General features: G+C 52.5%; 1 protein-coding gene across 1 annotated transcript in view; it reads right to left on the bottom strand.

The window, feature by feature from the left end:
• The window catches only part of TBCD (tubulin folding cofactor D), a 114024-nt gene that overhangs the window by 2538 nt on the left and 87304 nt on the right, over window positions 1-24182 (bottom strand). Inside the window, exons 21-37 of the mRNA XM_087826451.1 lie at window positions 23349-23409; window positions 22073-22095; window positions 15948-15979; window positions 15265-15327; window positions 14315-14391; window positions 12935-13016; window positions 10299-10417; window positions 9755-9843; window positions 8932-9072; window positions 7331-7414; window positions 6587-6754; window positions 6379-6517; window positions 4503-4624; window positions 3919-3996; window positions 940-1029; window positions 528-615; window positions 159-268 (exon numbers count right to left, since the gene is read on the bottom strand). Of these exons, the coding sequence (XP_087682577.1) occupies window positions 159-268; window positions 528-615; window positions 940-1029; window positions 3919-3996; window positions 4503-4624; window positions 6379-6517; window positions 6587-6754; window positions 7331-7414; window positions 8932-9072; window positions 9755-9843; window positions 10299-10417; window positions 12935-13016; window positions 14315-14391; window positions 15265-15327; window positions 15948-15979; window positions 22073-22095; window positions 23349-23409 (1566 nt within the window). The remainder of the gene's footprint in view (window positions 1-158; window positions 269-527; window positions 616-939; window positions 1030-3918; window positions 3997-4502; window positions 4625-6378; window positions 6518-6586; window positions 6755-7330; window positions 7415-8931; window positions 9073-9754; window positions 9844-10298; window positions 10418-12934; window positions 13017-14314; window positions 14392-15264; window positions 15328-15947; window positions 15980-22072; window positions 22096-23348; window positions 23410-24182) is intronic.

Below are 24182 nucleotides of genomic sequence, written 5' to 3'. Positions count from 1 at the left end.
TCAAGGCCCTCAAGGGCTGGGAGCCTTGCTTTTCCTATTCCCTTTGGAAGGTTTTGGGGAGACAATGCAGGGACAGGAAAGGTGGTTACGCCCCACCCCCATTCACTGCAATGTGCACAACACGAGCCCTGGAGAACGGGAGGGGGCCACGCACTCACCAGGCAGTGTCACTGAGCACAGCCATGACCTCGTCCAGAACGTCTGTGCCCACGACGTCACTGTAGGTGAGCAGCATCTCGTACACCTGACTAGCAGTGGTCTTGCGGATCTGGACGGGACAGTGTGTTAGTGGGAGGGGGACCAAGATGCACAAAGCAGAGACGCCCCACCCACACTGGCCCCCTGCTGTGTCTCAAGAGGCAGAGGAAGGCGGTGCCTCCACCCGGATCCAGAGTCCACTCTGCAGTCACTCGCCCAAGCACCATAGACACCTGCACCAGCATCCAGAGCACGCACCAACATGCCACTGTGGGAAAACCCAAGGGTGGGCAGCTGGTCACGGCAGCTGAGGAGCAGCAGCCACTCACCACAGGGAATGGGTGGCAGAGCAGGAGCAGCAGCTGAAGAAGGACCTTTCTCCTCACACCACCAGGGAACTGTGCCATCCCACAGAACCTGCAGGGAAGCCCACAGGTGAGCGGACCTGTGCACAGGACAATGCCTGGAGCCACATGGCCCCAGGCCTCGGGCACCCCCAGTTCAATATCCATGATCACTGCAAATCAAGGTGTCCAGACCACTCATCCAGCTCTGCCCATATCTCCAGAGTGTTGGGACACTGCACCTCCCCTCAGGCCAAGGCCAGGCATGGTCTGAGCTGGGGACACTGCGATGGCTTCACTCTTGTTCTCAAAGCTTCACATGGCCTCAGAGCCACAATGACTGCTCCCCACCTCCTCTCCCCAAGCCCATCTATGGGTGCAGTGACTTGGGACTCACACCGCGATGCTGGACCGCAATTTCTGGACGTCCTTAGACTTGTTGATTTCTGCCTTACAAAGCGCGAGCAGCTTCACACAGAAGGGATGGCTGCAAGGAAAGCAGAGGGCAGAAGACATGAGCTGAAAGCAAGCTGCTCCTGCCGTGCGGTGCGGCAGCTGATGACCAGAGGGCCACATCCCTGGGGGATGCCCCACCAGGTCACCTTAACTGGTTCCTGTGCAGGTGCAGCAAGGGACAGACACTCCTGTCTCATGTGCCCTACATGCCCCCACCCCTAATCTTCATGGAAGCTCGGCAGGTAGACCCCTGATGCAGCGCCGAGACAGTCCCATCAAGCGTGTGCTATAACCCAGCCAGACTCCCCTAGGATCAAAGAAGAGGGCAGCACTGTAGCCAGGCCCCACTCGGGGCAGGAGGATCAAGGAGTGACCAGAGGGAGACACACACTCATCCCCCAGCTCTGCACACCAAGCCGAGCAGTCAGTCAGCTGAGGACATAGGGCCAGGGTCCCTGTGCGATGGACATGCTCCTCTTCTGGGGTGCCACGGCCCCCACTCCAGGCCAGTTTTGGACACAACGTGGGCTAAGGCATGTTGGCCCCAGTGACCCTGTGCTTCCTCTTCCCTAACCTCAGGCTGGAGCCCGGCCCAGGCGACCTTGGATATGGTCAGGGGGCAGAGCCTCATCTTGCTGGACCTCTGGGCAAAGGCACAGGACAGACCAGCCCGGTGGGCAGAAAGCATGTGCCATGCTGGCTGTGGCCATTTCAGGGGCTGTGACAACAGCTCCCCCGACTGAAAAATGCCCCAAGGAAACCCTCTCGCCCTGGGGGATAAAGTGGACCTCAGCCCCCTCCCCCCAGTCACCACTGTCCACCCGACAGCCCTCCCCACCCCCATCCAGGAATCTCTGCGTCTACCCTCCACCAGGCTACTTGTCCAGGAGCCTCCCATCACCTTAGCCACCTCATTTCCTCACCGGTATCTGACTGGCCAGCAGACCCACAGGGTCACATCAACGTGTAAACCACGTCCTCTGCTACCATCTCCCCCCTGGGCCCCAAGAATTCTCCAGACAGAACAGTGGAATGTCCATGGTCCCCCTGCCGCTGCCCACCTGCTTCAGATCCAAGCAGTGAGCCTGGCACTTGGAGGGACTTCAGATTCGGGAGGACATGCCCCCTTCAGAGGAAGTGGAGCCTCCAGCAGCGACAAGACCCCAAGCTTGGCCTGACAAAGGTACAGATTCAACAAACCAGGAAGGCTGCCCCCAAGAGAGAGGGGATGAGGCATGCATCAGCCTCTTGTGGGCTATGGCCACCTCTGGGTACGTGCGCAGCCCAGATACCCCTCCCAGTGGCTACTGCCCTCCCTCTCACCCAGAAAAGGGGCAGAGTTCTGCCTGGTACTTTCACACGACATTTCAAACGCAGCATCCAGACAATAAATCCTCAGACAAATGGGAAAACTGTAGACACTGCAGATGGAAATCCCCCACAAGGACTGCAGCCCAGAGCCACACTGAAGAAAGGGGGACAGGAGAGAGTGCAAGCCTGACAGGAACTGGAGGGAAGAACAAGGGACCTTGCAGATTTGGAAACAAACCAAAAAAAAAAAAGACGGCGTCTGAAAAACTACATAAACCAAACCTAAGAACTGCACAAACAGACGAGGCAGCATAGAAACGCCCGACACCCAGCAGGGGGAGACGGAGCAGTGAAGGCGAGGAGCAAGGGGCCAATGCAGAAGGCTCAACAGGCACAGTGGGGGCCCCAGAGGACCTGGAGCCAAGTGTCCCTGGGACAAAACCCAGAGAGACGGGACAACTAAGGACTTCCTAGAACACACGAAACAAACAGAACCACAGATGCGAGCTTAACAAATCCCTAACAAGATACACAGATATAAAAACTGACAACTAGACACGTTATGATAATGACTACAGGAAAACCACGAAGGAAATCTTATGAGGAGGCAGGAAAACACCCAGACTGCCTCCAGGGGTGCAGTCACCTAGACAGACGACTCCAAGAGTGACAGGAGGCGTCAGAATGGAGGAGATATTTGTTAAGTCCTGAAATAAAACAGCTGCCTAGAGTTCTGTACCCTGGGAAAAACACTTGCAAATAAAAATCAGAAAGCATTGCCCTAGTCAGTTTTGCTCAGTGGTTAGAGCATCGGCCTGCGGACTGAAGGGCCCTGGGTTCGATTCCGACCAAGGGCATGTATCTGGGTTACAGGCTCGATCCCTAGGCCTGGTTGGGGTGCATGCTGGAGGCAGCCCATCGACATCTCTCTCTCACATTGATGTTTCTCTCTCCCTCCCTCCCTTCCACTCTCTCTGAAAAGCAATGGGAAAAATATCCTCAGGTGAGGATTAAAAAAAAATAATAATAAACTTAAAAAATCAGAAGGCATTTACCACCGTACCTCACTAGAGGAAATTCTGAAGAACGTTCTTCAGGCAGAAGGAATACGACCCCAGACTGGGATTCTCGGCGCAAAGAGGGACAAAGCAAGTAGTGAAACTGGGTAATACACACAAAACAAAACAAAACGGACTTGCCTTGTTCTGCATCCTTGGAATTGTCCAGGAAGAAGAAAAATACTGAAAATTAGACTTTGACAGGATGACTATGAAGAGAACAGAAAAGACTGAAAAGTCCCAAACAAACCTGAGAAAAAACCAGCAGAGGCGGAGACGGCGCGGGCCGGTGCCTGAGCTCAGCTAGCTGGCCGCCTGCTCTGTCCTGTGACGGCCACGGCCCCCGTCACCTGCTGCCTCCCCAGCTGCTCAGCGCCAGCCTCACGTGGGGGCATTTACAAGGCACACAAAACCTGACCCTGAACACACCTGAAAGTCACTCCTAGAATTCTGATCTCTGAGCCTGGGCGCTGTTTCTTTAAATTTAAGGTGAACTACAACGAGGCGTGAGCAGTAAAGCGGAGCCGACAGGGAAGAAAACGAGCACTCACTTCTCCTCCGTGGTGAAGATGTCGAAGCACCCGTGGGCCAGCATTTGGTCCAGCATCTTGAGCAGCGGCACGGACACCCTGAGGGGAGAGGACATGCTGTGAGGCCCCAGGTGCCAACCATGGGAGAGGGGGAGGGCGTGCGGAGAGCGGGAAACACGACAGACACCACCAACCCCCCCATGGGACCACCCAGTCAAAACCCTGCAGGTGTTCTGTCGAAACGGGAAGCTCGTGAACTTTATAGGAAACGCAAAGGAGAAAGAAAACCCCACCACGTGGAAAGAAAGGGCAGGGGGTTAACAGCTCAACTTCGGTTACACTAAGGCTCACAGTATAAATATGTGCAAACAGATGAGGGACAAGAGGGTCTAAACGACCCCACAAGTCCAGTTTCTGACAAAGGCACAACTGCCACACAGTGACCGCACCACCTCCAACACCTGGCCCAGGAACACCTCACACCCACCCACAGACAACGTGTGGACAGGGACTGCCCCGCATCACGCTGCAGAAGCCCTGGCTGGCTGTGCCTGCCCCACCTGCCCTTAAAACCCGGGGGTCTGAGGAATGGCAGCACCCCTTACCTGTCATTCAGAAGGTTGTCCTCAAAGACCTGCAGAAGGGTCCCACTGAAGCTCTCCAGGGCCTGCGGGTCATTCTGTATCCCCTTCATGTGTGCGAACAGACTCTGTGTGGAGTACCTGACCTGCAACACAGGGACACTCTTGCACCGTGATGAGACCGCCTGTCCCTTGCCCACCACTGACCCCTGGGTCAGCCACAGCAACAAACAGAGTGTTTGATAACAGAGGAGACTGGGCTATAGAGGGGAAGGCTCTTGCGGTGCCCAGCCAGACCGGCATGAGCACAGAGCCACAGTGCAAATGTCAAACAGAAATGCTTCCCTCCGGGCAGCACACAGCCTGGCCCTCGTGTGCTATCACTCAGTGTCCAAGACAACCTCTAAGCCGTCCACAGTGGAGATGGTCAAGGGGCTCCACGGGAAAGAGGGCAGGATACCAGAGCCTGGCATCATGAGTGGCCAGATGCTCTGAAACCTTCCCTTTCCAAACTCAACTGCAGACCCTGAGGCACTGCTGGGCCTGGAAACCCTCCCCACAGGCACCACACCAGCTCGGGAGCCAGATCTGGCAGACTGGAGGAGGGGGGTAGACGTGACCCCATGCAGAGGAACACACGCAGAGGAAGCGAGACTAAGAGCAGCAGGCAGTCAGGGTGTCCCTGAGGCTGGACGCCAGCAGCTACCAGCTGACAAGGAAGATAAGTGACTGACGTCAGAGACTGCGGCTCTGACCAGCCTGCAGCGTGCCCAGCGGACTGGGGCTGACCACAGCTGGTGTCTGCAGGCAGCTTCCCTCAGATTACCAAACCGAGAGGGTGAGTTATGGGGAATGAGTCAGCAGAAGTAGAGAGCAGATCCAGACCTGCCCCAGACCCCAGGCACTGCACCCATGAGACACAGAATACAGGAGAATACTATGTATTGACTTTTAAAGAAAAAAATGCAATTATAAAAATAAGCCTGCAATGAAAAAACATGAGCAACAAAACAGATTTCAGAACAAAGTGAATGGTATTAAAAAATATAATGACTGAAAGCAAAACCTCAGGGTGGGAGACAGACTACAGAAGCTGCGAGACATGCAGAACCTGGAGAGAAGAGGGAACAACAGAGACAAAGGGGATGGAAGCAAGAGCAGGAGCACGCGGAGGGGGAAGGGCCTAGACTGGCGCCAAAGTGCCAAGAGCCCTGAAACCACCGATTCAGAAAACAGTGAATTCCCACTGGACCTAGCGCAGTAGGACTGCAGGCTTCACAAGCCACCCAGAGGGGACAGCAGCAGCCGCCACCACCGCAGCAGAACCAGAGAGAGTGAGGGGACAGATACACGGACCACAAGGACCAGCAGGGGCTCTGCAGTCAGACAATTTTTGAGGGTCAGGGAGCATGTGAGCACCGAGCCAGCAGAGACACAACAAAAGAAAATGGAAACAGGCTTGCCCCAAAACACAGCGCACAAAAGAAAAGGAATCTAGAAAACTAAGGTCATATTGGACATATGTCGTCCAATGTGGCCAGAACAGAGCGGGCGGGCGTGCCTGGGCCGTGTGCCACGCATGGCATGGTGGTGATACAGGACCAAAGAGCGCTGATGTCAGCTGAACTGCATGCTGGGAACAGGAAGTCACCCCAACACTGCAGCTCCGGAGTTCCTCTCATCAGAGGTGATGGTTCCCCGAGCCGCCCTGGGGACCCTGCTCTGAGAGCACCAGGCCAGGAAAAAGAGCTACACCTGTGACCCAGCTTCCCCAGGCACAAACCCAGTAGCAGGAGGGAGAGGCAGCCCCAGGAGTGCACTTCCCGACCCCTAGCTCCACGACAGACAACCCCTACAAAGCCCCTTTTCTGTGAAGAGGTCAGGCCAGACATGTCCTCACCGTGGACTCCGTGAGGCCGCCCACAGACACGGCCAGCCCCAGCAGCACGTGGTAGCGGTAAGTGGGCAGCCCCAGCAGTCGGGTGATGCGAGGGAAGGCCTGGGATGGCGCGGTCCAGTTGACAGAGGCTACTTCAGACCTGTAAGAGAGCCACACGCTAGAGGGGCCTGCCACCCCACCGAGAATTGGACACCCAGACCCTCAGTACCTGGGAAAGAACTTTTCCAGTTCTCGCCGGTGGGGCACGTGGGGGACGGTGGGACCAGCGGGGCCGGCAGAGTGCAGGAGCGTCATGAACACGTGGGCGGCGTGCGCACGGAAGTGGTCTATCTTCTCACTGGCCTGCTGGGCCAGGCAGCACATGACCCGCTGGCAGCTGCAAACCAAAAGCCCAGTGGTAGCAGAGCTCCAACACGAGGGTGCCCACGGAGCACAGACACCGTGGGCTACAGCTCAGCACGGGACCTTGCTCCTTGCCCACATGGCAGGGCCCCCACTATAGCTGCTCTGATCCCAAAGCCTAAATGCAAGGTCTTGGGTAGAAGAGTGAGGACACAGGGCTCCAGATGGGCAGCAGGCGGTGATGGGCACAGGGGCCGAGGCAGAGAAAGGCGGGGACAGGGCCGAGAAGGGGGAGGAAGAAGAAGGGAAGCAGGGGGTAAGGGGAGAGAGGGGCTGAGGAAATCAGCCCAGCAGAGAGGGTCACAAACACTCTGCAAGTGAGGTACCCAGGGGCAGCCCCATGTCCCGGCAACTGAGCCAGTTGGAACAGGCACTCAGGTGCAAGGGCCTGAACCCTGAGACATGAGCCCTGCCCTGGCCTAGCCCAGGAGTAGCTGTCCTCCAGCAGGCGTGAGCCCCAATGGAGCGGGAGGCCTGGTCATGAGCCATGGGGTCGGGAGACAGACAGGACAGACCCTCTTCAAGCACCCAGTGCAGGGACGACACTCACGTGGGAGCCTCAATCAGCTCTGGCTGGTCCCTCCCCAGCAGAAGCGTCAGATCCATCAGACTGGTCATGGCAGCCTCGCGGACCCTGCAGGGACAAGAAGTCTAGGATGAGCAGCCCGCCTCCCAACTTGAGGTGACCGTCAGCCAGGGGTGGGAGGAGACTCTGAAAAATGCTGAGGGCATTCTGGCTTTTCCTGGGGTAGATATGCAGAGCGGCTCCCATTTCTCCAGACCAGGATAGCTCTGTCCACTCTGAACAAATTTGTACACAGGGGCTCTCAGGAAAGGACACAAGCTTATACAACTTGAAAAGCTGAGTCCACTATGACTGGCCTAACTCCAGAGTGAAAGCGCATCTTAAACTTGGGACAACACGCACTCAACCCACGTAAGACACAGCTGGGCAACGGAGATCACAGATACAATGGCCCCACAGGCCCAGGGCACCCACCCTCCCACCAAGGAGTGAATACCACACATCGGGGAGACAGCCTGTGCTGCTCAGATCAAAGAGAAGGGGCGCAGACGTAGGCCTCAGCCCAAGGAGGCCTGGCAAGTGAGGTGCTGAGTGCAGCAGAGGGTGCTTGGAGGTGTGAGGTGGACACAGGCCAGGGGATGACAGGAGCGGGATGGGCTCAGACAGCAGGGTGTAGCCACCAACAAATTGCTGCTCAGGACAGGACCTCTGTGACACCAGGGAGCAGGCAGAGTGTGGGAGGAGGGAGGACCCCCATCTCTGTGAGCACAGCAGTCACAGGGAAAGGCCGGGGGAGGGACATGGGGGGCCTAAACCTGCACACGCCCCTGGGCCCTCACTGCTCCTAACTGGCCAAGCACAGGGTGAGGGTCCAAAGTCCCGAAAGCCAGCAGCTGGGAGGACTCGTGCAGGAGGAAGACCCTGGGGTCTGAGACTCCTAAGTCAGGGCTCAGGGCAGAGGCCACGCCCTGGGGTGTGGACAAAGTAAGGGCCAGCCCTGAGGGCACTCAGTGAGCTGACCAGACCGCACGGGCCGGAAGCAGAGAAACCCACCACTTGCTTGAAGGAAATTACCCAAGCCAAAGCCTCTGCAACTTTGAACTCCCAATTTCTGGATTTAGTTAAAAATTATAAGAAATGTTTAAAAAAAGGCCCAGTGGTAAAGTAATGAGAGACAACTGAAATAGACCCACGGGTGACAGATGTTGGAGTAAATGGGTAGAGTCTTTAACCACGAGGAACACGTTAAAGAGAAAAAGGTGGAAAAAAATAATGAAAAAGATGAGACTTTCTATGGAGAATTAAAATCTCTGAGGAAAGACCAAACACCATAGAGCTCAGACCTACTCTCTGGAATGACGAATTCACAGGAGACTGCACTGGCCCGAGTCGTCTCTCCCGCACCAACATGCTCAGCAAGCCTGGATTTCTGGGGACTGACGGGACCCTGGAGGGGACCTGGAGGGGGGGCCCTGGGGGTGGCGACCCTGAGTGGCTTCCTCCCTATTTCATGTTTTGCTCTGAGGGCAACCACATCGGCAGCTGAAACACCAATGAAAACCCACCGTCATTCTGAACTGAGGAGTCTGGGACAACCAGAGCCACCTGAACGCAGGATGCCTTACCATGCGCCCACATCCCCACGGCTGTCGGTGGTGTAGTCACTCAGACAGTCCAGCAGGGTACAGTAAATCTGGGAAACGTTCCCTTTGCACACAACCATGTCCGGGGTCCCATCTGCTCTCACACCAACAGTTTGGCAGATCCTGGAATAAGAGGCGTAAAACAGCTAATGCCTGCGTGTCCCATCAGCCCTCCTGTTCCTCACACCCTTCCAGCCTGAGAGGACACACACAGAACAGACCAGTAACCTTAGGCCAGTTCAGAATTCCCCGAGTTCCTTCCGCTGACAACGCTCTTCTCTAGAACCATGCTTTCTAGTGTCTACAGCTTACAAAGTACACATGGAGACAAATTGTGCCTGGGCCCTCCTATACCCTTCCATCCAGGCAGAAAGGGGACAGTATGACATCAGTGCAGTATGTGGGCTCCACACAGCTGGTCCTCTAATGTGCTCATGGCGGCAGGAGGACAGCGCGTCGGTCGGGTGCGCATTTGTAACCAAGGACTAGAGACCACTCCGCACGCACCCTCTTCTCCTCAGGGGTTGCCACTCTTCGAAGTGGTCAAATTTCCTAACATGAAGAAGTGCTCACTACATGTTTAATGTTCCTGTAATTGGAACAGAACTGTTCATGAGCCTCTGAGTTGGAAACATTTTTTGCCAATCCTCTGAAAGATAAACTAGAAAATAAAAAATAACATTTGCCTCTAAGCAGATTCATCATCTGAGACCCGGCTTCTAACAAAGCAGCCGGGAATATCCCCTCAGATTGGGTGGCTGGCTTCTGAGAGAGCAGTGACTTGGGGAGGAGAGCCAGGACTCACCTGGCAATTGCCTTCAAGGCATCCCGCCTGGACTCTGCGAAGCTCACATCCTCGGAAAAAAGGGTAACGGCTCTTAACCCTGCTAGAACCTGAAAAGGAGCAACCAGTCATCAACCATGAGATAAATGTACTTTTCACACAACTGGAGGCTCAGCCCTGGTGCTGTGCTGCCCCCAGAATGAAATGACATTTGGTGAAAGGACCCTGCACCAGAGCCAGTGCCACTGCCCTTCCATCCCGGCTGCAGGGGTGGGAGGCACCTCCTGACAAGGCAGGACAGTTTCTACACCTAACAAGAGCGTCCCCTCTTAAGAATGGTAGTTCAGCTTCCCCCACCCTCCTTCCCACAGGACAGTGCTCGCAGCCTCTGAAACACCATCACTGTTGTTCCCTGTCCCCTCTTCCCACGGCCCAGGGGCTGGTGTTCAGGGATTCTTTCTGAACCACAAACACCTCCCACCCCCACATGTATGGTCTCACATGCCGCCCAAACCTACCCCGCACTGTCTAGCACGGACACCCTCCACGCTTAGCTCTGCCTCACCTGCTGGAGCCTGCCTCTCAGGAGGAAGCCAGGAAGGGCACCCAAGGCCATGGAGAAGCCGCAGCGCGTCATCTCCTCCGGGTTCTGAAGCTCCGAGAGATACTTCTCGACCAGGCCCTCTAAAAGGAAGTAACAAGGTGACCCATTGCTGTTGGTGGTCCCCTTGCACACTCGTCACAAACATCTCAGAAACAGTAGCCAAACAGCATCGAAAGAAAGGAGGGAGAAGCAACTTCAGGCATTGGAAGCAGGTGTGTTTTCAAAGCGGTATAAATCAAAACAGGTTTAAAGAATTTTTATTAGGTGGTTTTAAGGTTTTCTTAGGCAATTTCATCAAATTACTTCATCAGGAAATTAAATCCAAGAGGGTTTTGAGAATGGTCACAGTTCTCCGTTTACTCACAAAGAGCACAAATGCTTATTGTGGGGAAAACTCTGTCCTGTGCACCAGAAGGCAGCAGGGCTGATGCCTGGTCAGGGCACATGCCTGGGTTGCAGTTTCGATCCTGGTCAGGGTGCATGTGGGAGGCAACTGATCGATGTTTCTCTTGATCTATCTCTCTCTCTCCCTTCCTCTCTCTCAAAAATTAATTTTTAAAAATTCTTTTTTAAATGAGAGCAAACAGTGTCCGGGTGGACAGGGCACAGTGTGAGAGGCTGGGGGACACTACTCCACACAAGGTGCCCGGGCTGCAGGTGGGCAGGCTGAGTGCAAGCAGCGGTGACACCTACGCCTCCCGAGACAGAAAATTCGTCATTAGGCCTGGACGACACACTGGACAGAGGTCTGAGAGGAAGAAGCAGGCAAGGGCACCAGAAGCTCAGAGCAAGAGTAAAGGTTCTAAGAAGGGGCGTGAATGACAAGACCTGTTCTTTAAAGGCGCAGCTCGGGGTGGGGGAGCCTTCAGCCCTGACCTTGCCCTGTCTGCAGTGAGCAGAGATTCTGGCTGCTGCTCACATTCCAGCAACGTGTGACTTATAACGTGCACACGGAAACCTCAAAAATGTGCTCCTTACAGCCTCACATGCTAGGGTAGGAAAAACTGGAATCCCATTTGTACATACACTAAACTGGCAACGCTGGTGGGACTTAGACATACATCGGTAGCAGCACGAGAAAGCCCCTCCCTGCCTCTTTACAGTTCTCGTGAGCTCCGAGGTTAACTTCCAGATACCATTTCCTATATTCAGGGTGGCATATATAGTACCCTCTGCTCAGGCAAAAAGCAGAACATGACTTTATCATGTCAGTTTTTAAAAACAGACTAAAGCCCGGCCGGGCATGGCTCAGCGGTTGAGCGTCGACCTAGGATCCAGGCGATCGGGGTTCGATTCCCAGTCAGGGCACATGCCCGGGTTGCGGGCTCGATCAATGACTTTCTCATTCTTGATGTTTCTATCTCTCTCTCTCCCTCTCCTTTCCTCTCTCTGAAATCAATAAAGATATGTTTAAAAACTAATAATAAATAAAAATAAAAACAGACTAAATACAAAATAACATTACTGTCTCTTTAAGGAAAACTGCCCATGGCAGAGGGATTTGGAAAGTCTGTCAGATATCAGCTCATAAAACACTGTCGCTTTTTAATTTAAATCACAGAAAGCAGACTATCACCAACATGATTTTACACACATACAACCACCTAAAACAGGGTTTCACATACACTTGAAGACACCGTAATGTGTGCTCTACAGAACGACAAGGGACGCCACAGGCAACATGGCGTGTGAGCCTGAAGCTTTCGGAAACAAAAATAATCTGGTGGAAAAGGTCCTGCGAGCAGCATCGGTGAGGTGTCAGGCACACGGCAGCGTGGAGGATCCTGGGAACACGCCTGACCCAGGCTGTGCAGCGAGGCAGCCACTCGCAGTCCCACGAGGAGGAAGGACGCGCATGAGGAAAGTGCTGCCACCGAGCACATGAAAATCCTAAACACACATTTCACCATAAAATATAAAGGCCAATAAGTAATCGCGGATCTGAATAAGGGCCCAGGAGAGAGCATGGAACCAGGAGGACGTGGGAGACACGGAAGCGACAGCTCAGAGCTGACAGAACCCAGGAAACGAGCATCGGGAAGAAGCCACCGCAGCAATGAAAGTGAAGGTGCTGACAACCAGGGAAACGAAGAAAATGGGCAGAAACCTGACAAGGACCAAACGAGGGGGAAAAGGGGCCTCCGCAGGGAAGGGGAGGGGCTCCCTCCACAACTGGAATCTCCAGAGCCCAAAGTGTGAAGAGTCATTTAAAAACGTCACTCTGGCAAACCCTGCTGAATAGAAAGCTGACTCCATACATTAACAGGGGCATCACGGTCCAGGAAGGTTCGCAGGTAAAGCCACCATCGAGAGTCCTGGACAAGCTGCTTGTTTCAAGGAGCGAAAGAGAAACTCTCCTGGCAGCTGTGCCAAACGGGTGCACGGTGGGTGGGAGAGTGGGGCAGGCCCAGGAGGAATTCTGTCCCTGCACCGGAGCCCCGTGTCCCTCAGTCCCCGACGCCCATCGCATCCCTGCCAACCACCCGGCTCAGGCTGTGCCCATACTGCAGCAGGAGGGAGCCGAAACCAAAACCCAAAAGCCCAAGCCTCCCCCCATGCCCCCAAGGATCTGAGGGTCAGCACGGTGGCCCACTCACCCTGCCCAGCAGAGTCTGCCTCCCCGGGCTCCTCCGTGTAGTACTCATTGCAGAGAGCAGCCAGGGCCGAGACAGCTGCTTCCTAAAACGAGCGGGACGTGAGTGCCCTGCAAGCTCCATGTCTTATAATGTGAACAGTTAATAACAAAATGGGTACTCTTCTTTCCCAGCACAGGTAATGAAGGACATGTGTGTAATACACCCAGACATGAAATGGGCAAGGACTCTGAGCAGGCGGCAGAGGGCTTCGTTACAGAGGAGCTGGGGGTCCAGGGGCCCTGGGAACAGGAGAGGGCTCCTCAGCACCAATCCCCAGGCAGAATCAGAGCAGGATGGAAGGAAAACAGAGCACAGAGGTGGCCAGGGCCCCAGGCCCTCCCTTGCTCACTCGCTGTTACAGAGGAGGAGCCCGAGCTCAATGATGACTTTTGTGATCAAATAGCAAAACACTGGATTTACCAGGTCCTCTCCCTCCCCCCATCAGAAGCAAGGCCACCAGAGCAGCCTAGGAAAGAGCTGCTGGGGCCGGGCAGGAGGGGCGATGAGCACAGGGAGGGAGCTCAGAACGAGCGTCACACTAAGATGTCACCTGTACCAACCAGGGTGGCAGACTGCACCATGGTCACCACTGGTGTGAATCAATCATGGATATGTTTTAAAAAGGAAAGTTTGAAGCACTGACCCTGAGGCACTCAAATTCAGCTAGTAAAGCTGTACTTAAATTCTGCAGAATGACAGTTACTTAGAAAGGATATTGAAGAAACCTCTACTAATCCAGTAGAAATGCTAAGATACACAGGAGGCTGGATACACACTCATTTCTTCACCCTCAATATCAAAGCTGAGTCCCTATCAATACCCCAGCGATGATCTCCATGCAGAGGAAGGTACAGCTCTGCTACCCCACCTTCACCTGCCCTGGACAGGACAGCTGTGGCCCTTTGCCACTGGGACACAACATACCCTTTACCGAATTGACCAACGTGAGTAACATGCGTGGTGGTGACTCTGGGCTTTGTCATCTGCACCCAAACATCACACACGCAGCTTCCAACCTTAAAGTTCTACAACTTGACAGAATTCAGCTGAAGAAACAGTTACTACTGATGTGCAGGAAAAATGCTTAGGTGAATAGGATAAAACCAGAAACAGGAACTTTTAAAGGTCCATATTCTGGTCACCAACAGCTGAGTTAGTTTTCCTGAGTATAAATTACATAGACAATACCATCTAGAAGTCCAAATAAAATTATGGCACTTATCAGTTACCACATTAGTGTATAAAAAGGACCCATAATGGACAGTCTTTTGAAACAAACACTAAAAAAATAATGTCCCTCTCGATACAACACGGCCACTGGAAAAACCTTGCTCCCCACACCTTGATCTGCTGTCTGGAATGACTTGAAATATGATGGAGATTTCTCAGAGTGTCGCTGATCAGCCACTGCCAACCATCTGTCACAGAAACAAAGAAAACCATTGATCCGATTAGGAATCTTTATATGAAAATAAACAGATCTTACCACCTCTTAAATCAAAGTAGATGGTGAACACTGAGATGAGTCTGGAGAAAATCTAAAGTGCATTTTCTCCAGGTGGTACAAATTCCAAAGGCCCTCAGTTTAAGGGGGAAAGTCGCCTTTTGGCTGCTGAAACATCAACACTTATGACGGGAACACTTTTGTTCTTTTATTACTCCTGCAAGCTTCAGGTGTCCTTTTCTTGTACCTCTCCCTCAAACCACCTCCAAACCTCCACCAATAAAAACCCAAACACTCCACTCAATCAGATCCAACATTTGGCAGTGAATGCTGAATCCACGCAGTTCTGAGGCTGCAGAGAAAGACGGCTGTGGTGCAGTCCTCCTCACTGCCTCCAACTATTCACACACAAGGAAAGTCCCCACTTGCTGAGAGCTGCATCTGTGCTTCCTACGAACAGGACAGGATGCCCAGGGCACTGGGCCTGCACAGAGGCCTGGCCGCCACCACCACGAGAGCAGGTTCTTGAATGTCCTGCCTGCATGGCCTTGGCACCTGCTGATTCCTCCACTGGGCCTGCGAGGGGAGGGCCTGTGCCACAAATGACCAGTGCTGGGCCACAGCCAGTGCTCTGAGGAAGGAGCCTGTGCTCTTAGAGAGGGAAGGGTGTGTTTTTGAGAGGAGTGTGGCTAATGCTAGTCATTTACAACTTGTTCTTATAGCAGTTTCAAAACCAGGTATTCCAACATCATGCAACTCTATCATCCTTCCTAAAAGGCTTTTACTTTTTAATAAGAAGTAGTTCTGAAAGAAATGCTACAAAGAGTCACTAAAGAAAAGCACTTACCGATTACAGCATCACCTCTGAAGGGCATCTTGGAGAGGGACAGGCTTTCTATTAAAACGCACACTAGGAAGAAAAAGGGTAAATGCATCGAGACATGTCTGCAGCATCAAGACTATGAGCCCCGTCCCGCTGACTCTCCTCCCTGGGTGAGGGACTCTTCTGGACCCAAGCCCAGGGTGTGGCCAGGACCAACCAAGCACCCTAAAGTCCACCAGACAAGCGAGTGAGTCCTGGGTTTTCTAGGTTTAGCTAAAAATGCATCAGGAAATCTAGGTATTTACATGTTGGCATCATTTGAGTTCCTTGCAAAGACTTCAATATAATCTGAAAAATTATTCTTTGCTCTACAGTTGATTTAAACGTTGTTGAACAGGCCAAGATAGCAATGTTCAATCCCTAACTACCTCTGCACCCACCCATCCCAGCCGCTATAACCCCTATAGCTACTAAACCACAGCAAAGCCCACAGAAGCTGAAAATCAGGGCTTCAAGTAGACAGGGGCGGCAGGCCTGGGAGTTCACGTGTGCAGGCCAGGCCCGGTGTCATGCTGACAGAGAAGCACCAGCCACATGCTCACTCCTCAATATTGAAACGAGGTAAACGTCCTTAGGACTTTTTTTTTCCTCCAGCTGGGAATGAAATCACAGCCCACAATTTGCAGCCTTCCACTGCTCAGACCTACCTGCTTGTCTCATGAGCTCTCCTCCTAGACCCCTGAAAATTAATACAAACATTCAGAGTTAAAACCTCTTATTATGTAAACGTAAAATATCCTCACCAGGTAACAGATATATTTTCAGGCTCCAAAAATTAAGATGTTAACTAGTAGAATTTGTTGCTACAAGTAGGAACTACTTTGGGGCGGGAGCACTTATAAAGTTTTCAATATATGCTAGCAAATGCTCAATGTTCATATACTTTATTTCATTTACTTTTTTATATAAAACCTTCTTCATTGAATAGGTTTTCCTGTAAATCTTGTCCTCATATTGTTTAGCAAGACCTACTCTGGAGAGAGTGATTTCCTTTCATTCTAACTTAATTTTTTTTTAAATTACAGTTGACATTCAATATTATTTTATATTACTTTTACTTGTAAGAAACTATCTTTTTATAGGAAGACATGAAAAAATGTCCTGGAACCATCTCCCAGATATCCCAAGTCCTAACTGGAGTTACTCCGAGTTTCAGTTTTCACTAGACACTGTAGTCCTTACTGGTGTTAATTACCTCAAACAATCACACAGAACAAATTCCAAACACTGTTCAACCCTTACTTTGTAAAAACTAAAGGAACTTAAGACACCAGGAAGATACCGTATCTAGTCCAAGGAAGCATCCACTTACATTCCATATCCTGCCTGCTCTCAGGACTATACCCAAGTCATGCTTGACACTGACAACAGGACACTGGGGAAAGTGAGTGTAAGCAGCACTCCGTGAGAAGACAGAAAATTAATTCACCATCTTTGGCTTCTGGTCAACAGAGTAACAGGACCCACATTTGCCACCCGCCTTAAACAATAAGAAAAGTGGATGTAACAGATGAAGCAAAGTTTTAGACGCTGGAAAACAGGTACTAGGAACAGGGAAGCGAGCAGGGCACAGCCCGAGGTAGATTCAGGCGCAGAGTTGGTGTGAGGTCAGGCCAAGGCGGAGGCCAGGCAGCTGGAACCTGAGGGTCTGGGAGCAACACAGAGACCGCTCCAGAGCCCGCAGGGTGGGGCTGATCCTGAGCTGCAACATGCAGAAAAAAAACTACCTGAACCTGGGAGAAGGCGGGACACTTCCAGGAACCCACACAGGTTAGAAGAGCACCCCTGGGCCACAGTGGCAGGGCCTGGTCACCACGAGGCATCAGAAGAACTCATCCAGGTTCGGCTGGCAGTTGGCAAGCTCGTCCTGGACCCGCCACAGGCCTCAAAAGGGTCAGGCTGCCCTAGCCGGTCTGGCTCAGTGGTTAGAGCATTGGCCTGCAGACTGAAGGGTCCTGGGTTCGATTCCGGCCAAGGGCACATACCTCGGTTGCAGGCTCAATTCCCAGCCCTGGTTGGTGGGTGAGAGCAAGAGGCAACCAATCGATGTGTCTCTCTCACATCGATGTTTCTCTCTATCTCTCAACCCCTCCCCTTCCACTCTCTGAAAAGCAACGGAAAAAGTATTCTCAGGTGAGGGTTAAAAAAAAAAAGGAGGCAGGCTGACCTGGAGCAACCTAAAACACACCAGAAAGCGGCAGCCAGCACTGTTACAAGAAGTGGCACAGCCCGGCCAGGCGCGGCTCAGCAGCTGAGCGTCGACCTAGGATCCAGGCAATCGGGGTTCGATTCCTGGTCAGGGCACATGCAGGGTTGGGGCTCGATCCCCAGTCGGGGGCGTGCAGGAGGCAGCGGATCAATGACTCTCATCATTGATGTTTCTCTCTCTCTCTCTCCCTCTCCTTTCCTCTCTCTGAAATCAATAAAGATATGCTTAAAAAAAAAAAAAAGAAAGAAAGAAAGAAGTAGCATAAAGCCCAGTCCCCAGTGATGAAAATCTCAAAGCTTGGCACCCCACTGAGAACTACCAGGAAACTGCAAGATACAACCAGACCCAGAAACACCCAAACCCACAGAGCTAGCACATGAGGCTATTAAAGTGGCCTCAGAGTCTCTACATGCCCTAGGTGAAGGAAACAGCATGGGGAGGAGAGACTCTGGAGGTCTGAGACAAATGCAACTTCAAAAAAACAGCCCACTGGCGTGGCTCAGCAGTTGAGTGTTGACCTAGGATCCAGGAGATCCTGGTTCAGCTCCCGGTCAGGGCACATGCCCGGGGTTGCGGGCTCGATCCCCAGCAGGGGGCGTGCAGGAGGCAGCCGATCAATGACTCTCATCATTGATGTTTCTCTCCCTCTCCCTTCCTCTCTCTGAGATCAATAAAAAGTAAATAAATAAATAACACAAACCTGAAAAGAAGAACCACACTGAAAGCCAGAGGTGGCAGAGGCAAAATAATAAAAGAAGTTTAAAAAAATCCTGCTTCACAGAAATTCTCAAAGACTAAGGGAATCATGTAAAAATGAGAGGAGTTGGTCCAAACTGTCTCCTGCAGGCCAAATAGGGGACAGTTTGAACAAGAAAAGTAACACTGATGGGCAGAACCCCCGGGCCTAGTCCTGCAGGAGCGGTGTGACTGCTGCAGTGGTCGGTGGCCAGGCTGCTGGCTGAGTGTGTGGCGAGTCACACAATGGGAATAAACGCTGCAGAGGCACCCAGGCCGGGACCCCCAGAGGTTCTCCACACACTTACCCTTCTACACTGACCCTGCTAGAAGGGTGTTATTTTCTATTTATTCTTGAGACTCATCACTTGAAAGAAAATTTAGAAACAAAGAGCCGATGTGCACTTAGAATTTGTAAGATGCAAATGGGTGTCCTCAGCCGCCTTCACTTCCCAGTAAAGCTGCACACAGCACTCCACCGGGCGTCTGCAGCAGAACTCACTTTTAGTCCAGTGAGTTCAAGCCTTTCACCGGAAAGAAGTGAACATGGCTTTTATACGAGGGCAACTCGTATAAAATGAAAAGCTGACAGTGTCCATGGAAGGGCCTGGAGCAGCCTACCAAGGAGCCCACCCACAAGGTCCCCACCATGGGAACTATGGCAACAGAGCCCACACCAGGCCTGCCGAGGTGCACTCTCCTCACAAGCCACCAAGGAAAGCCTGAACCCAGAATAGTCACCTTCGCACCAGAAGGCAGAACCACTCCCCCTTCCAGCCACAGTTCTGCCTGGGGCCAGGAAGGCTTCACCAGCTACTCTGGTGAGAAGTCCATCAACACACACCTAGGCCTTAGCTGGTTTTGCTCAGTGGTTAGAGTGTTGGCCCAGACTGAAAGGTCCTGGGTTTGATTCTGGCCAAGGGCACATACCTTGGTTGCAAGCTCGGTCCCCAGTCAGGGCGCGTGCAGGAGGCAACCAATCGATGTCTCTCTCTCACACAGATGTCCCCCCCCCACTCTCTCTGAAAAGCAATGGAAGAAATATGCTCGGTGAGGATAAAAACACAACAAAAAACAAAAACCCCACACACTTAGAAGAAAACCACCACCGCGTCACTCGGGAGGCATGACGCTCCATAGGACACACAGTACAGGACAGTGACAGGGACAACTACGAAAGAACCCCGTGACCTTAGAGACATCTGGCCAACAACCATGGAAACCAGAGACCATGAGGGACCCAGACCCAACTGCGTCCTGGAGGTGCTAGTGGGTCTGGGACAAGTACCGCTCGAGGCCACACAGGGCAGTCTGAGGGGGGCAGGTCTGAATGTTAGTGGGAATGAGGGATGAAGGCTGCATCTAAATCTCACCATGGACAGACCTGTCCAGAAAAGGGGATTCTAGGAGGGGCATAGACTTTAAGAAAACGAACATCAAGCCCAGCCCAGCCAGAGTGGCTCAGTTGGTTGAGTGTCGTCCCATAAACTGAAAGGTCATGGGTCAGATTCCTGGTCAGGGTACATGCCCCAGTTTCAGGCTTGATCCCCAGTATGGGGCATGCAGGAGGCAGCCAATCAATGTTTTTCCCTCCCTCCCTCCCTGCCTCCCTCCCTTTCCCTTTCCCTCTAAAATCAATAAAAACTTTTTTTTTTTTTAAAGGAAATGAATGTGAAGTACAAGCACAACTGAGAATGCCCAGATGAGCAGAGTGCAGTGCCAGCTCCAAGGAAGGGCCAGAAAAGGTGCACACGCTAAACCCAGCAAGCTCAGGGGAGGCCTCACAAACTCAGGCACCGAGCGTAACTACACAGAATGGTCTGAACATAAAAGTTCCTAACTAAGAGCAAGTATGGAGGTGGTCACGTCCTGGCCTGCAGCTTCCTTGACAAAGGTCAGCCTTTACCTCAAGTGAACCTGTCTATGGCCTTTGTGCATCTAAGATAACAAACCTTTGAAATGTCAGAGCAATCTCCTGTCCAGAGCCCTCAGGGCACGAGACCAAAGAGCCCCTCACGTTATCTCGTTGCCAGCACAGCATCTCCAAGTGCTGTGAACGTCATCACCCACCCTGTACCTGCCAATGTCAAGGAAGGAATGCGTCTCGCTGTTCTACTTGTATCCAATTCCAGAGATTTCCCTGCTTTGCTTTCTCCTGCCCCCTTCATTTACCACCAACAGATTTCATGGGACCCCCTTACGTCTGCCCCTTTGATTCTAATGTATAAAATCAGGTGCAAAACTGCCATTCTCCAGAGCATTTTCTAAATATGTGGAGGTTTTGCTTCCCAGGAATTGTCATCAGTTTGGCTCCAATAAACTCAAAAATTCTCTATAGGTTTGGACGTTTCTCATTTCAACACTAGCATGGGGAGGGCCCCGCTCTGAGCCCTGCACAGGCCCAGGAACTCAGGAAAGCTGGAGGACAGGAGAGGCCAAGACAGACAAGAGCAAATGTGAAGAGGCTGATGTGCACAACCTATGGTCATGTTAAAAAGCCATTAAGAGCCCTGGCAAATGTGGCTCAGTGGTTAGAGTGTCAGCCTGCACACCAAAGGGTCATGGGTTCAATTCCCGGCCAAGGGCACGTACCTAGATTGCAGGTTCGATCCCCAGCCCGTCGGGGCGCATGCGGGAGGCAATCGATGTGTCTCTCTCACATCATTACTTCTCTCTCCGCCCCCCCACTCCCAAAGATGAATACATAAATAAAGCAATTAAGAAAAGTGAAAAGGCAAACCACAGATGGGGAAGGAAATTCTGGCAAATACTATGTCTCCAAAGACTCATACCCAGAATATGTGAAGACGCTGATAGCTCAACAACAACACAGATCATGAGACTATTCAATGAGCAAAAGATCTAAACAGTCACTTCTCGGAAGACAGAGGAGACATAAAGACCACTAGTCACCCGGGAAATGCACGCCCACAGGGCTGGCTCCAATGAGGACAAGCAGTAGCTCTCCACCGCTGCTGGTGGGAGGAAAATGTCACAGCCGCATCAGAAAGGTCTCAGTTGTGTGTGTTTTTAATATATCTTTATTAATTTCAGAGAGAGAAAGGAAGAGGGAGAGAGATAGAAACATCAATGATGAGAGAGTCATTCATTGATAGGCTGCCTCCTGCATGCCCCCTGCTGGGGATCGAGCCTGCAACCCGGGCATGTGCCCTGACCGGGAATCGAACCGCGATCTCCTGGATCCTAGGTCGATATTCAACCGCTGAGCCACGCCTGCCCAGGAGGTCTCAGTGTCTTAAAAGCAGAGAGGACCAACCCAGTGTCCATCACCTGGAGAGCAAGTAAGCACACAAGCACACCCACAGCACCAAGTCCCACACAGCAACACATAGGAATACCCACATGCATGCGACCATACGCCTCAGAGCCATCACGCTCCAAGAAGAAATGAGTCCCAAAGACTTTGCAGAGTAAGTCCATCTACATGAAACAGAAAAGACGGCTCTGGTGCTGGGGAGCAGGTGCAGACACAGGGTGCGGGGCAGGAGGGCGGAGGGAAGTATCAGGAAACATAGCTGCCTTGTTGGGGCTGTAGCCACAGGAGCCTCTGCGACCCCCAAGGCCATCAGACTCCACACTTCAACCAGCAAGCATCAAGGGATTCTCCATAAGCTTAAAAGACCAACATGGTTAACCTCTCAGTTCTTGAGAAGTGACTGTGAAAACACATTCAAATAAAATAAGCACAGGACGGACCCTATAGGACAACCAGACAAGAGGCCACTGAGTGATGAGGGTTAGCAAACCAGCCAGTGAGCTTTCTCAATGAGGCACAAAACATAAAAACTTCAGGTTGGTAAAGCTTACCTGTATAACTGGCGATCATAAAGCTAAAAATAAAAACAAAGTTCTTTAGTTATATAAATTTGGGTTTTAAAAGTAGGTATTTAACATTAACTGTGAGAAAGCAAAAGCAGGGCCCCAGGAACATTTCTCAGGCTGGGCAGGCCTCAGGGACAGAGCCCACTTTCCCTTCTGTGAGCACCTCACTGAGCCCCCATATGGGTTCTCTCGTTTAACCCTCACCACAGCCTAACTTGGGAGGGAAACCGAAGCACAGAGAGGGGAGAGGAGGGGGGGGGGGGGAGAGAGGGGAGAGAGGGGAGAGAGGGTGGCTAGTGACTGCCCCTCGATCGCCTCTTAGGCAGAAAATGAATCTCTCCCCCAATGCTGCTTTTCCTTCCAAAAAGCCCAGGAGTGCCCATGCATCTCCACACAGCCTTTCATTCTCCCAAAAACCCCAGGAAGTGGGAATCACCCAGACTTTACAGAAAAAGGAAGCCACGGCGCAGCGGCCACATGGCCACCGTTTCTGAATCTGCTGCCTCCCAGCACTACTGGCTCACATACTGTCACGCTGTCCTGACAGCGGGAGGTGAAGAGGCAAGACTCCACTGTACAGTGACAAGAAAGAAGACAAGTGGCTTAGCCACAATCACAAAGCAGGCTCGTGGCCCAGATAAGGAGTCGGAAATCCAATGTGCATTATTATACAAAGAATACAGAAGTCTACCTGGGACAAAAGGGAAGCAATTTAATGCCTCATCATGACTGATGTCCTATAATACTGAGACCTGCAGCTCATACCTTCCCTCTATGAATCATAGGAGCGTTGGAGAAGTTGAAAACTCAGAAAACCCACAGCCGCCTTCTCGGAGCAGCACCTCAGATTTCAATGTAATTTCAGACTCAGGATGCCCACTGCAAAGGCACAGCTGGGAATCCAAGGTCTTCGTGCCCGCCTGTGGTCTCCATGAGAACAGGCCGCCACTGTGACGGGATGGGGAGCGAGGCCCAAGCTGAGTTACCTGCACCTGCCAGACTGCACTGGCCCAGCTGACAGCCCTGCGTCTGGCCCTGGGACACTGGCCACATGAGAAGAGATGCTCTTCCCACCCACATGATCCCTGAGGAGCTGGCCTAGGGAGAGCAGAGAACCGCTCCCCTCTGATGGAGCCCAGGGCTGCCACTGCCCCGGGATTGAGCATCTGCAGCAAATTTCTCATCATTAGACCCCAGCCTTCGAACAGGGCTGAGGGTAGAGAGAGTTTGAGGTCAGGGGGACACCACCAGACACACCCACCTGCTGGTGAATCTGCTTCAGGCCCTGCACTGCCGTCTCATCCAGGTAGTCTGCGACCGGCCTGCAGGAGTTCAAACACAGCATATGAGACCCTGAGCACCATGGCAGCCCAGGCTCAGAGAGACCTACATCATATTCAGGCACTTCACCCACTCCCGCCAACACCTGCAGAAGGTACTCCCCTAAAGTAACACCCACTCAAAGGGGTAGCCATAGGGACCAAATTGGTAAAGCTGGGACCCATGTGCAGTTTGCTGACAGCAGAGCCAGTCGTCCCCCCCGCCGCAGATGGGGAGCAGCAGGCTGACAACTGCCGGTGTGATGCTTGGAAGAGACTCGACCGGTGGAGGTGAGGGCCCTGTGGCAGATAGGAGCCCCCACACAGCCTCACTGCCATCCTGGAAAAGCTGCTCACAAGGCTGGCCCTTGACTGGCATTTGGAACTTCAGTTTCTGGAGGTGCTCACCATTCCCTAATGGACAAGGATGACTGTGTCCAAACTGCGCGAGCCACATGGTTTATGCTGAAGCCTGGCTATCTGCTGGGAGTCCGAAATTTTTGTGTGCAGGTAGATACCCACAAGACTAAACCCAAGAGAAACCTGGGCACACCTCTCGGACCCTCCCTGGTGGATGATACCTGCACCGTCTCGCAGTTGGTGCTGGGGCATTAGGCTCCTGTGTGGCTGCACCAGCCCTCAGCCCACAGACACCAAGTCTCCCCATGTGGACGGCCCTCATGAAACTGCCTGTGAGTCCCAGCTGTGGGGTGGAAGACCACCCACCCTCCAGGGCTCGAAGGTCAGGAGACAGGTCAGCTCGGCCTTTCACTATC

The sequence above is a fragment of the Miniopterus natalensis genome, chromosome 17 (genome assembly GCF_054644295.1).
Source record: "Miniopterus natalensis isolate mMinNat1 chromosome 17, mMinNat1.hap1, whole genome shotgun sequence".
NCBI lineage: Eukaryota > Metazoa > Chordata > Mammalia > Chiroptera > Miniopteridae > Miniopterus > Miniopterus natalensis.
This window is presented reverse-complemented; position numbering and strand designations above follow the sequence as displayed.